The sequence below is a fragment of the Notamacropus eugenii genome, chromosome 2, assembly GCF_028372415.1.
Source record: "Notamacropus eugenii isolate mMacEug1 chromosome 2, mMacEug1.pri_v2, whole genome shotgun sequence".
NCBI classification, from domain to species: Eukaryota; Metazoa; Chordata; class Mammalia; order Diprotodontia; family Macropodidae; genus Notamacropus; species Notamacropus eugenii.
Window position 1 is genome coordinate 150,546,199 of NC_092873.1, and position 15,159 is coordinate 150,561,357.

General features: G+C 33.8%; 1 protein-coding gene across 2 annotated transcripts in view; it reads right to left on the reverse strand.

Annotated features, from left to right (window-relative positions):
- The window catches only part of PHIP (PHIP subunit of CUL4-Ring ligase complex), a 182,572-nt gene that overhangs the window by 17,074 nt on the left and 150,339 nt on the right, over window positions 1-15,159 (reverse strand). For both annotated transcript variants that reach the window (XR_011974371.1, XM_072642656.1), the window contains exons 28-34: window positions 14,066-14,177; window positions 13,789-13,850; window positions 10,616-10,771; window positions 8,004-8,124; window positions 5,743-5,868; window positions 2,366-2,435; window positions 205-255 (exon numbers count right to left, since the gene is read on the reverse strand). Coding sequence is in view for 1 of the 2 variants with exons in the window: in XM_072642656.1 (XP_072498757.1) it covers window positions 205-255; window positions 2,366-2,435; window positions 5,743-5,868; window positions 8,004-8,124; window positions 10,616-10,771; window positions 13,789-13,850; window positions 14,066-14,177 (698 nt within the window). In the remaining variant the exon portion in view is untranslated. The remainder of the gene's footprint in view (window positions 1-204; window positions 256-2,365; window positions 2,436-5,742; window positions 5,869-8,003; window positions 8,125-10,615; window positions 10,772-13,788; window positions 13,851-14,065; window positions 14,178-15,159) is intronic.

The following is a 15,159-nucleotide window of genomic DNA, read 5'->3' on the forward strand; positions in this document are numbered from 1 at the left end:
AATTGATTTTCATACTGACACTTTCTGAAACATTTTATAATGTAAATCTGACCTTATAGCAAAAATATTCAAAGATTCATTAATGCTTCTTTTAAAAAAATATTGTTTTCAATGTTCTTTATTTCATGTACAAGTATATTCCATTCTCTGGATAAAAGATTAATGATAAAAATCAGCAAAGTAAAACAATAAAAAATAAATTACCTTCCTTTTACGGGTAGAAGTTCCTGGCACATCAGCATCTTTCTCTTCTTCCTTTGAAGCAAGAATTTATGAGTTTCATAAAACACTGGGAAATAATGTTTCATATCTTAGTTTGCACATTATATTTAACTATGTAGTCTCCCCTCGCCCCTTACTTTGGAATGCCTTAAAAATACCAGCATATCTAAAAATTATGAAATCAAGCTGACTGGGTCCATTACGAATTTGTTATATAATATCAACTGCATTCTCACTGTAGCAAGGCAAGCCTTTTATACCTCTCTGATTCAACTGTTATCCCACATGATAAAGCAGCTATTCCTAACCTTTCATCCTCCCTTCAGCCTCCCATAGCTCCTCCTTTGTTCCACCCTCAAAACTGAAGACCAAAAAAATTGATGTTATTCAAAAAGAGCTCCTTCTTCTCTTGCTCTCATTTTTATCTTATATCATTACACATCGTCTCCTACTCTCTTATTCCTTCACCTCTTTCACATGAAGAGGTGGGTCCTTCTTGCCAAGGTAAACCCCTCAACATGCACTCTTGATCTTAATTCATTCCCTGCTACCTACAAATATGCTTAGGTTTCTCCCATCCTTAAACCTTGCTTAAATTCATCAAACTTGTGGCTCAACTCCTTGAGACACTATCTATACTAGGCGATATTCCACCTCCTCTCCTCTTAACTCACTTTTAAATATTCTGCAATACAGGCTCATCATTTAATTGAAACTGCTCTCTCCAAAGTTAATGAGCTTTCTATTACCAAATTTATGGCCTTTTCTCAATCTCCATTCCTTCTGACCTCTCTAAAACCTTAGACATTACTATCCTCTTGTCCTGAATAATTTTTTCTCTAGGTTTTCATGACGTTGCTTCTTAGTTGGTTTACTTCCTCTGCCTGACTAATTTTCTTCTTTCTGGGCTTTTTTTGTTCAAGTTAATGCTCAGTAACCATGTTTGTTTCCCAAGGCTCCATCCTGGGGTCCTATTCTCTTTTTTTCCTCTATATTACTATGCTTATTGACCTCGTCAGTTCCCATGGATTCAATTGTCATACCTATGTAAATGATACCCAGATCTATATATCTAGCTTTCTTCTCTTCTAAGCTTGTCTCACAGCATCCAACTGCATTCAGACGCCCTGAAATAAAATTCATTGATCTTGTCCTCACCTCTCAATTTCCCATTACTACTGTGGGCATCACCATCCTCTTAAGTCATCTAGGCTCGGAACCTAGGTTTTATTCTTAACTCTCTTCATCCATTCCACATCTCCATTCTGTTGTCAAATCTTGTCTTTACCTTGACAATATCTTCTCCTCATATAATTCTTCTTGCTTGGACTCTTCTAATAGTCTTTTAATTGGTCTTCCTTCCTCAAGTCTCTCCTTACTCCAATTCGCCTTTCACTTTGCTGCTTTTCCTAAACTTAGAATGCCACTCCCATACTCAATAAACTCCACTGGTTTCCTATTATCTCTAAGATCAAATATAAAATACTGGTGGACTTTTAAAAGCTCTTCTTAACCTAACCACCTCCAAGCTTTCCAATATTCTTACATCTGACTCTTCTCCTTGCACTCTACAGCAACTACACTGGTCCAGTTGCTAGTTTCTCACGCAACACTTCTCCTCTTGACTCCACACATTTGCAATAGCCGTACCCCATGCTTGGAATGCTCTCTCTTCTTAACTCTGCTTTCTCTGGCTTCCTTTAAGACAATTTAAATAATACCTTCTCCTGGAATCTTTTCTTGGTCTCTCCCTCTTTCTGCTAGTATCTGCCAAGAATACTTTCCATTTATTCTGTTCATATCTTTTATGTACCATTCTACATAGTTTCCCACAACAGAATGATCATACTACTTTTAGATTTCTTAATATCCCCAGCACTTAACACATCGCCATTAGCACATAAAAAAGTTAATAAATTCTTATTTACCACAATACTAACATATCTGCTCATTAGTAAGTTTGTATCTAGTTTAAGGGTTTTAATTCAAATGAACATAATATATGAATCAAATTCTTCTAAAAGATGAGGATACCAGATTAAAAAATACTTTTATTCCAAATGATTAATAACTCACTAAAATATATGGGTCTATTTTGGTCCACTGATCAAACTCTAATAATGACAATAAAATATTATATTACCTCTGAATCAGACAGGACTTTCTTCTTCATTGTATTGTAGAGTGGAATTATGTTATAGCAAGTCTGATCTCTATATAACAAGAAATGTTAGTACACAGGCTTGTAATATCAAAATTAAAAAAATATACAACTGAATGTTAAGAGCTAAAATAATTTTCTATTAAGATGCATTTCCTATATTATTTAAGTAAGCATATCAAAAATTTGGGAGATTACAAAATCTCTGAAATTATTTGAAAATTTGCCCACAACAGATAATTAAACACATAAGTTAACATATAAGTTCTTTTAACTTGACATTCAAGGCCCTCCACAATTTCAACCAAATCTACCCCTTCAAATTAATTTCTTACTTAAATGCTCTCAACTCTACTTAAGACTTATGTTTCTCTGAATATATACCACATAGACATTGAAATCTGAACCTTTGTCATTCCTTCTTTCCCAGAATACCCCCCTTCAACCATACAAATCCCATCTACCTTTCAAGAATTAGTTCTGATTCTCAGAAACATTACCTGATCACTTTACAATTATCACTCCTTTAATGATTTACCTTTCTTAAGTATACTATAAGTTTCCTGAGACTCAGAAACATGTTAATTTTTTTGTGTCCTACCTAACACCTTAGTAAACAACCAGTTCTCAAACTTGAGAAGACTGATGTTGAGGTGAGCTCCCTCAACTGTTCTTTTTTTCATTCTATTTTTATTATTATTTGCTTAGTTATTTCACCCCCTCTAGTAACTTAATCTACTGATCTTTGTTTAGTAGCCATCACACATGCTCAACTTCCTTCTACCTAGCTCTCTTGTGAATACCCTGAAATGAATATATTTAAGATAAAATTCTTCATCTCTCCTGCCAATTCATTCTTCCTGACTGTAATTTGTGTTAATGGAATCACCATTTTCCTAGTCAACCAGATTTAAAGTTTTGGAGCCTTCCCTGACTCTTACCTCTATCACCCTAGGCAAAAAGCCAAGTTAGTTCTACTTCTCAAATAACTCTTGCACATATCTTGCAAAATAAATTTTATAACTCTTCATTTGTAAACTGTAACCTTTCTTTTCTAGTTTAATATTTTATTTAATATTTTATTAATCACCTCTTCATATCCTAAATTCCAGCAAAACTGAACTAATCATTCTTCGGGGTTTTCTCCAGTTTTGCTCTGAATGGTCTCTCAAATCAGAATGCCCTTTCCCTCTCATAATCCTCCTACTGGACAAGACAGCTTAAACAGTTTCACCTTCATTGAATCTTCAATAATACACCTCCATCTAGAGGATTTTTTTCACCACAGAACTGAAGTCTCTCACATGACATTTAGCATATGCTGCCTTGGAATACAGATGTTTATATACAGATATTATTTCTTTGTTACCTCTTAAGTTCTTGGGATAGCTAATACTGATTTTATTTCTCAAATACTAATTTTTCTCTGCCAAGCACAGTGCCCAGGTGCAATAAATATTTACTGAATAGAGTAATACTTGTTCAATGAATAAAAAATTAAGGAGTTTTGTAAATAAAGAAAATATATGCAATCTTTAAAACTGTCTATTCTAAATAGTCTTTTCACAGAAGCTGACTTGGAAGGACCCCACAGTAGTCATACAGTTCAACTTATATAGAATATAGTAAACAAAACAAGTGGTCATTCAGATTTTGAGTAAAGACTTTGGGGGAAAGCCCACGAGCTTCCAAGGCAGTCCATTCCATTCTTGAACAGTTTTAAATGGTGAAAAGTTTTTCTATATTTCAAACTTTATTTGCTATTTTCTCACCCACTGTTCCTAGACTTGACCCTTCTGAAAACATGTAGAATAACATAATCCCTCTACCAATTAGAGCCTTTCAAATACTTCAAGACTTATCTCACACCTCTTCCCAAGTCTGTCCCTCTCCAAGCTATACATTTACAGTTCCTTCAAATTTTGGAGTCCTCCTTGACTCTACCCTCTATCACATCCTCCAATATATAGAAACAAAGTCCTGTTAATTCTACTTGTGATTCTATTGAACTCTAATCAGATTACACATTTGAGGTATTGTTATTAGGACTAGGAAGGATATTGATAAGCTTGGAACGTTTCAGAGTAGGACAATGAAACTGGTGAAGGTCTTTGAGATAATACCATGAGGACGATTTCAAAAAACTAGGAAAGTTTAGCCTGCAAAAAAAAGAACACTTAAATGACAGATTATAGTGGTCTTCAAGTATTTGAGGGGATATCATGTTAACTAAACTGGGCTAATGATTTTTGGAAATTTTTCCTACCAATTACAGCTACCCCAAATTGACATGGATTCCCCTTTAGAAGTAATAAATCCAAGAATAAGAGATTCTTATTCAGTTGTAGGTTGACCAGTCTCTCAGATTTTGTGCCAAGAACCTGTGATTCTGTGTATATGGATTAAATAAAAAACTCCTATTTAGTTTCAAAGCCCTAGAAAACCTGGTTCAAGCTCATCTTTACAGTTTCAATGAATATTACTACACCCCCTCTTGTAATCTAGACAAAATGACCTTCTCTCTGCTTCTCAGCAGACACTATTTTGGGTCTCTGTGTCTTTGCACTGGCCACCCCATATATCTCAAATGTTCCCCTTCCTTACATCTACTTCCAAAGAGTTCTCATTCTTCCTTCAAGAAGCAATTCAAGCACCACGTCCTGCATACCTCTCTTGTTTCCTCTACTAGTCCCACCCCTCATCTACTTTATAATTAATTTCTTTATATATGCCCATTTTATATTTGTGCTGTATATATTTTTATAGGTACTTGTCTCCCCCATTAAAATGTGAATTCCTTACAAACAGGGATTGCTTCATTCTTTCTATTTGTTTTCTTACCATCTAGCATCATGCTCATAGGAAGCACTTAATACCTGATATATTATATCACTTATATCTAAAAAGATGACACTGGGGAAATTATGTTAAAATGGTGAAAAATGGAAAAGGAAGGTGTGGTCTGTGACAGTATTCTAGGATGCTTAATTTAGTACTCTAAAAGGCTGATTATCATTATCATCTAGTATATTAGGTCTATACTTGTGTTTATTAACTAAATGTATGGTGCATATATCATGTGTGGGGAATATTAATATTAATGTCATTGGTGATGATCCCTTATAATTAAGATTACATAATAACCCTGTATTTATTTTTCTTCATAAGAAGATATTTTGAGTTGGATAGGATGTTTCAAGATCTACTCCAGGTCTAACTGTATGCCTGATCCTGTGTGCTCCCTACCCTGAATTATATAACTGTATTTATATTATGGCCCTACTTCATATTATTTAATATTGTCAATTATTGGTACAATAGAATAAAAAAGAAATTACATTCACAAACTTACTACTTACTTTATAAAGTGTAGAAGAAGATCAGTGACAAATTTGGCAGATTTCACAATAGGGCTTCCAGGCTCATTAAAGGTACGTGTATTATGTTCTATATAGCGAACTTCCCACATCAGTGAGGAAACCCGCCTTTGGAAGAAAAATACGAGAAATAACTCACTTTTAAAATGTACGCAGAGATTAAATTAGATTTTACCATTTTGCCTCTAATTTTAAAACTATAAAAGAATAAATCATCTAAATCCAATAACCACTACTTATTTTACTATTATGATACATAGATGAAACTATTAAATAGCTGAACAATGATAGGTCACCTGTGGGATACGAAGTGAACCATGAGTTTACTATGAAACCCAACTGAAGAAAAATTATGCTCTGAATACTAAAACAAATGTTGGTGGAGAATTACCTCTAATTTCTCAAATTCTATGACTAAAATACAACTCTAAACAGACTCTAGAGATCTGTTCAGAGAATATTTCTTAGAACACATTCAGTGGAAGGAACAAAAATAAATAAACCTTTACAAACCAAACACCCAGAAAACTTTCCCCTCACTTTCCAAAAAAAACCCAAAAAACAAAAAACCCCAAAAACACAATAACAACAACAAAAAAGAACTTTTAGCAACCATAACCATATGAAATCACACACTAGAAGCAAACAAAAATATTTTTGGATGGCAAACCGCCATTAAGAAAAAAAACCCTATACATTTGACTATCAGAGGTAAGGCCAAATACAGGCTCCCCAAACCAAACACGTTTATATAAAAATAAGACAACAAGACACACTGACAAGAATAATGAGGTGAAGACTTCAGGAACTAGTTGCAAGGAAGAGAAAGAACTACTTAAAAAAAAAATTATAAAAGTAGCCCTAGGGCTACAGATCATAGAAATGAATTCTAACACATCTTACTATATTAATATGGCATCATTATATTTGTAGCATAGTACAATACTAAGTATTTTATAATAAAGACTCAAATAACTTTAAGAGAATGGTAAATTATAATTATACACAGGGTAGGCAAATCTTTCAAAATTTCATTTTAAAGTCAGTTTTGGAACTCAGAACACAGTGTTCCATAGCAACAATGTTATAAGTGGTGGATGGGTTTCTAATCCAGTACACAAAAACCTATTTTGCCCTCTTGGAGGCATTTTTTTTTTTTAAAGCACCTCAAGTTAGACTTCAGGAATGCACTTTTTACAACACAAAAATAGATCTAATAGATATAAATGATAGACTGGTTCTAAAATACTAGTCATCTATTTAGAATTCTTACAACTTTCACATGACACTGGGGCAAGATATGAAAATAATGGAGTTCTGGGAAAAAGGACCAAAAAAAAAAAAAGTGGGAGTTCAGGATGACAGTGGAATATGCAACATAAAATGGGAGGGAGAGTGAAATCTCCAGAGGCAATGGGAAAAGAAAGAGAAGTGAGAGGTTCATAACTGTTGGTATGTAAAAAAACACATGCAAATAACTCTTTTTTATTCTCTTCAAAAAAGTGAAGAAATACACATTTTTATCAAAAGTCAGTTGAAATGAAAAAAAAATTCCTAGGTTACAAGTCAGAAAAACAAAGTAATTATAATAAGCATGTAAAAGTCTGCCAAAACTATAAAAACCAAAGGGACTTAAGATGAAGATGGAAATGTGGTTTCCTCAAATTAAATATTTATTTTTGTGATCTGAATGTATATATATATATATATATATATATATATATATAAAATAAATAATTATTCCAGGCAATGTAACTTCAGGAAAAACATATAAATTATTTAAAGTTAGAATGTTGGAGCTGGGGTGGGGGGAAGGGCGCTATGAATATTTGAAACTAAAATTGCTATAAAAGTTTTCCATGATTTTCTAAAACTTCTGAATATTTTTAAATGTAGTACGAAAGATATAAGAATACAGGAGAATTACTTTTTCATCAGTATTCAAGATTGCATGACAAAAGCAAATACATATTTTAAAAAATGATCCTCCTTTTATAAGTCAACTAAAAAAACCTGCAATTCTGCTCCCCTTCTTCTAAGAAAACTCAATCTTAAGTTTTCTATTATACAATATGGAATAATTAAGAAAAGTGAGCATCAAATCGGATTAGGAAGTAATAAAAGTATGGTACTCAAAAATTTTCCAAAGAATATGCCTAATTAAAAAAAAAAACCCTTAGTAATAATACTGCCCTCCCCTTTCCCCTGCTACACCTTCTCCAACTACATAACTCAGTTCTAACCTGTAAAACCTGCTTTCCAGTCTTTGTTTAATTGTACTGAGATCAGTAGGATACGCCACTACAGTGCAATACATGGGATATGCTTGTAGATCCACAGGGGCCACAAATGCAGAAGCAATATCTAAATCAAAGAAGGAAAAAAATGTTTACATATTATATTTTTTAAAAAACACTTTTAAACTAAGATCTTATGAGTTTTCAAAATGATCTTAGCCCTAGTCCTACTATATACTAATTATAAAAATCACATAGCTAAATTTATGTGAAGGGAAACTTTTTATTATTACTATATTAATGTTTTTAAATCAACTCTTCAGGGCTACACTACTTGATTCATTATAGTTAATAATGTAAGATTAAAGACTCCCCTTTTTGGGTGGTAGTAGGAGTCAGATCTGTAAATTCACCAGCGTGGGGGAACTAAGAGTATGAAAACTTGTTCTAGTAATGTAGTAGTTCAGCAATTCATCTGCAATTTATAGTCCCAGAGTTCTTGTGGCACTGAGATGTTAAGTGACTGCTCATAATCAGACAGACAAAATGTGACTAAAGTAGAACTTGAACCCAAGTCTTCCTAACTCCAAGGCCATAACTCTTTCCACTAAATAGGTATCAGAACACGTCTACATTTTATGTGTTCATTGCCATACATTACCATAAATTCAACACATAAGGGCCACTGAATTTGTACCTTCAACAATTAAAAAAAAGTTTTGCCAAGTTCACTCCTCTGTGAAATTCTAAATGTTTTTATTATCATTAATATCCTATAATATCACTTTATTCTGATATTCCATACTTTACAGCAAGACAGAATCACTGGAACTATATATTAAAAAGATGGACTTTGTTTTTGTGAAAGCTTAACACCACTAAAAGTATTAAAAGGATTGTTAAATTTTCTTGTTCTTCATTATCCACCTGCAGCAGGGAAAACCATGGTCTACAAATAATTGAAGTTGCAGGTGACTCAAAGGGAGATGTAAAGACACATAGTAGATATGAACAGGCTGGAGTTGTTTCTTACCAAAAATTATACATGGGAAGCTGTATAAAAGACATTATCACAGAAATGTACAAATGAAAAAGAAGGTTGAGGAGGTCATCTATAAAGAGCAAGGGTTTAACAATGGCTTTAATGTGTTTCACTGGCACCCTATACATCCTTTATATAATTACCAACAAATAAAATCTGCAAAGTTATACACGGAAAGTCTACGACAAGAGAAAACAGCACAGAAAATCACCACTTTCTTTTGAATCTATTAAGAATAACAAATGAAAATGATGAATCATTCAACAATACTTTAATGAAAAAGTTTCCTAACACATGAAGGCAAATTTGCAATCATCACAAGCACATACGTTTGGAGTTTTAAGGGACCATCAAGATCAAAGTCTAAGCCCATAAACTGATTTTTAACTCCAATGAATAAGATGCCCTTTATAAAAACTTAAGAATAATTTCTCTAATATACCCCATCACTGAATTCTTTCTCATAAGAATGAAAAAAAATGCTTTTACAGAACCCAAATAAGAAAACACCACAAATAGTAATATATGCAACATTTCACATCTATAGTCTTCCTGCTCTATATAGAAAGAAATATATCTTTCAGGACCAAAATTGATAAACAGCAACATGTCTGAGTTCGGTCATATTTTTTTTGCTGTAAAGACAAAAGAAAACAAAAAACCTAATCAGTTCCTGCCCCTTAAAGGGGAATGATCAAGAATGTGTTAAATGTAAAGAGATGGCAACATATTATCAATGAACTATTGTACAGAAGAAATTTATGGCAAGTCTTAAGGGAACAGACACAAACCAATATGGGTTTTGTGGAATGAAGTTATTTGGTGGCAAAACTGGTCCTCTGTAGATTTACCAGATAACTGTGAACCAATTCTAGTATGTCAGGTTCAGTCTATTAACTCAATTTTAGATCTCAACTGTTTTTGCACACACCGTCAAAAAATCATTTTGAAGATTTTATATACTTATTTGGAAAAAAGGTAACGTTTTGTTCATAAAACCAAAGTTTTTCATTTCAGGAAAATCAAAATCCCACCAAATTTCCTTATGCTGTCAATTCAATGTAATAAATTAATTTTTTTCCTTAAAAAATTGGACTATGTACAAAGGAGACGGCTAACAGGCCTCAAAGATCACATCATATATGATTTGGTTAGGTAGTTGTGAATAATTAGCCTGGGAAAAAGTGGATTGGGGGAATAGGGACACTTGATCAGTATTCTTGCCCAAATGAAAGTTTTATACATAAAAACAAATTACACTTTTTGTGTTGTTCTAATTGGAAGAACTAAGATTGATCAGTGGAAAATTGTAGGAAGGCAGATAAGCTTCAACAGAAGGAAAAACTTTCCTAAGGACTAACATTGCCAAATGAAGAAATGAGTTGCTTCATCGGGCAGTGTGTTCTATGTCACCATGGGTTTTAAAGCAGACACTGGATAACTACCTGAAGAAGACATTATAGAAGTATACAGGCATCTAGCATGGACCTAAGGTTAACTATGCCTAATTTTCAGTTTTATCTCTGTTTAAATTTTCTATTTGTGCATTGTCCGTTTCCTTTTCTTTAAGTCTTACCTAGTGTCATGAGCTGGTTTATTCCTGTGATAATTCTTTCACATTCCTCATCCCTGGGATTAGAACCCCATTCTCCATCCAGAGGTTTATAGATCAATGTTCTACATTCAACATCAGTTAAAGGAACACTTGTTCCTAGTTCTTCAGGAAATACAGCTGAAATATATCAAGAAGAAAATTTGAGATCATGTTTAGGAAAATTTGAAAATGCGTACAAATTCCTTAACTCAACAATTTTAGTTTATAAAATTTCTTGAAAAGAACTTACAATTTTATCCTAGACAATTTCATTAATACAAAGTACATCTTAAACTCTAAAATGTCCATAACTGAAAATAATGCTCTAATAGTTAAATGCAGAGTATATTTTAAGAAAAATGATACAGCTTTTAGAAACAGCACATCAGAATATTAAAACTTGCTAGTTTAAAAGAGTTGAAGCCATTAGTCTTACATTATTTCCTGAATGCATTAAATTCTTCCTCAAAAAGAAGTGGGGGGCAAGAGAGTGGGCACTACTTCAACTTGAGATATGAAGGCCTTGGGTAAGATGAGTCACCAATTCTACTTCAATGGAAAACCATCAGGCCTGCACCTGCCTCTAAGATCCTCTTACCCTTATTATATCTGCAAAACCTCAGTGCCCCGAATATCTGGTATATCACTATATCTGATACAGTGACTTAACCTAGGAACCCCTGAGCCTTGCTCTATGCTTTTCCACTAAATCCTTAGGACTTATGTGCCTTTATGTCTGCTCTGCACCTCAACTTTTATATGTTGTCTCCTCCAATTAGAGTACAAGCTCCTTGGGAGCAAGGATTGTCTCTAATTTTTCTATTTTTATCTCTAACATTCAGCACAATGCTTGGCATAAAGTGCTAAATAAATGCTTTTTCATTCATTCAATCATTCATGTTATTACTGAACGAATTGTTTTTCTGGTTCTATTCACTCTAAATCAGTTCATACAAGTTGTAGGATTTTCTGAAATCCTTATTTCTTATAGATGAATAAACAATCATTCTCCAGTTGATGACTACTTTCTTAGTTTCTATTTCTTTGCTGTAACAAAAAGTACTACTATAAATATTTTTGTGAATATCTCCACTTTGCCTCTGCTGCTCCACTTTTCAACTACACTGAACAAGATGTTCTTCTCAAGTTAAACTCATCACTTCTCATTTTACCACCTGATGCTAATTCAAGTCCTGACTGATAGCACCTCTGACTGGAGGGTGGAGTATTGAACTTCTTGATGTCTTATCTTTTATAGAGGGCAGAAAATATACTCAACTTACCCTACTTTCCACCTGCTACTCTTCCTGGTTTCAACTCCAAAGAAAAAGATACCCGCATGCTGAGTACCCCCTTGACTTTCTCTCCTCATCCCTACTTTCTTACCTCCTTTTGTATGCTGATTACTTTTGAGAGGGAATATCTTTTTTATTAACTGTATGCCTGGCACATAGTAGATGCTTAGTTTTAAATGTTTTCTGATTGAACTGGATTGGATATTGGTTTTTTGGTCTCTCTGGGATGTAAGCTGGGTCAAGGGATATATAGGTTTTAGTGACTTTTTGAACATAATTCCATATTACTTTTCAGAGTATTTGGCCCATTTCATAACTTCACAAATAGTGCACTGATGTGTCTCTTTTTTTTTTTTACAAAACACTCCATATTTACTATTTTTTGTGGGGGGGAGGGAAGGGTCACCTTTGCCAGGCAGAGTTTCTTTTATTTTCATTTTTCTCTTATTAGTGATTTGGCGCATTTTCCCATATGGCTGTTGATAGCTTGTTGATAGCTCTCATCCTTTGAGAACTGCCCTTTTTTCCTTCTCCCTCCTCCCTACACACTTGAAATCATACACATACATATGAGTGCTCTGCCCAAAGAAAAATAAATTTCTAGAAATACAGTTCTGTTAAACCAGCATTTGATAAAGCCCATGTGGAGTTACTTCACTTTAACCCAATCACTTGGGTTTAACCTTAAACCCAATCACCCTGGCTTTCACTGATTGTGAGACCCTCAGTTGGTCACAGTTTGGGTTTTGATGGTTCAAAGTGAATGTAAATAGCAGTTGTTTCTGTTCTGGCCAGAAACCCTGAAGGTCCATCTCCTCCCAGATTGATTTTCTTTTCTTTGCACAGAAAACTCTTTTACAGAGGCCACTTTTCTCCTCATTTCTTACTGATCACTGAATGGTTTTTGCCTCAGACAAACTGACACCTGTAAAAGACTTCAGCTTAAAAAGTCTCCCACTGTATCAGGGACCATTTCCAGTCGTCCTAATCTATGTCTTGCCAGTGGACCCAGATGGTTCTGGAGGAGAGAGTGAGGCTAGTGACTTACAAGCCCTGCCTCCCTCAACTCCAACTTACTTGCAAGTCAAGACACACCACCTTCCTGATGTCATTGGTCCTCTTCAAGAATGAAGGACAAAAAAACCCAATAAAAAACAATTAAAGCCTAGGAAAATTCTAAGTACTGGAGAAAAGTTCTGGAAAACAAATCTGCCTATTACTACCTCATAGCGATGGGATGTTGGTAGCAAAATTTATGGTTGGATGAGTCAAAAGAGTTCACTCTCTCCCCACCCCTCTCCCTTTTTTCTGTTTGTCTTAAGCCTGCTTGAACCCTTACTCATCTAGCTTTTGGCTGTAAGTTCTTTTAGGCCAATAGTGACATAAATTGTGCAAATGAGCTAAGTGGCTTCAGTTCAATTCCTGATTTGTACATTAAAAAAGAATATGTCTCATACTTTTTAGTAACAGAAGAAATACTATTCTCTTTTTAATTATCTATTGTTTAAAATTACAATTAAATTATTTTTATTGAATTCAGAATACTTCAATATTGCTTAGCTTTTTAAAAAAAAACCTAATGTGAAAGTGAAAAATTTCCAATGAATTCTATTGACCAACAAATTTATGAATTGATATAAAACTTATGTTTTCATGTTTCAATTTACACAAATATTGTTTTTGTTTTTTTCAAATATCTTTTTTAAATTACTTTTTTGGATGAAACGTTCAGCACAATTTTTTAAAATGGTGCTTATTTAATAAAGATGACTACTATTAGCTCCAAATCTCTTTTCTACTATTAAGTTAATTCATCCTACTTTATAGTTAACATCCAGCAAAATCTACAGATACACATACCATTATTAGGAATAAGTTCCATATCCCAAGGACTCATCTTTTCTGTGTCTCCATTATCCCAGCTTAAAAAGAGATATAATACTTGCATTAAAATTCCAAATAAAATAACTGCTAAATGAATAAAAAAAATACAATTTGTCATAAAAAAGTTTAAAAAAACTTCACATTTTAAAAGGCTGAATCATGTACTCAATAGTTTGGCTACAAAAAGGAAAATTTTGAAGGTAATTAGGTGAAACAAGTGAACAAAAAAACCACCAATCAGAAAGATATTTACCAGACATTGTAACACTGAAATAAACTGTCAGGATATTCAGGCTGAAGAGGCTCCTGGCTTTCAATAGTTCCAAACCACCAAGCATCATCTATGACTGACCTGAAACGATCACCTGGATAAGAAACAAACAGGTAATACATTACTAAGAAATGTCATGTTACAATCCATTTTTAGTAAATACATTTTAAAGGTTTAAGTTATTAGTTGTTTGTCCAACTGTCTATTAAATATCAAACTGGAAGGTCCCAGAGACTCACCATGTCAAAATCATAATTCATTATTTTCCTCCCCAAAACTCACTGTTTCTTTAAACATTCTTATTTCCTTCAAAGACACAGTCCATTCTTCTAGTTTTCCCAGTCTGTAACTTTGACACTGGGGCAACTAGATGGCACAGTGGATACATTTTTGATAGACTTTTGAGTCAGGAAGACTCATCTTCCTGAGTTCAAATCTGATCTCAGACACTCACTAGTTTTGTGACCCTGGGTAAGTCACTTAAAAGGAAATAGCAAACCACTCCAGTATCTTCGCCAAGAAAAAAAATCACAAAAAGTCAGGTAAGACTGAACAACAAAAAGGGGCAAAACTTTGGCATTATCCTTTACTCTTCATACTCTCTTATCCCACCTATCCAATGACATGCCAGATCTTGCTGTTTCTATCTCCTTATCTCTCACCATGATGCTTTGTCTCCACACACAAAGTTTCCAGTCTTGGTTCAGATCCTCACCACCTTTCACCTAAATTACTATAACAACCTCTCTGAATCAGTCTACCTCAAGTCTCTCTTCATTCCAGTCTACACATTGCTGTCAAAGTAATTTTCGTTAAACATATAACTGATCATGTCACTCCCCTATTCAATTAACAAGTGGCTCCCAAATGGTATGAATGGGAAGGTAGAGGAGGAATCCTTAGGAGAAAAGTGGGGTGGGTTAAGTAATAGGAGGGCAAGGTAGCAGGTAGAAGTAAAGATGAGTCAGGAGGGATAGGAAATAAGAGGTATATATAAACATAAAAACAAAGATCAGGAGTAAAATTTGTTAGAGAAAGTATATGTGTATGAATTTATGTGTACGTCTGTGTGTATA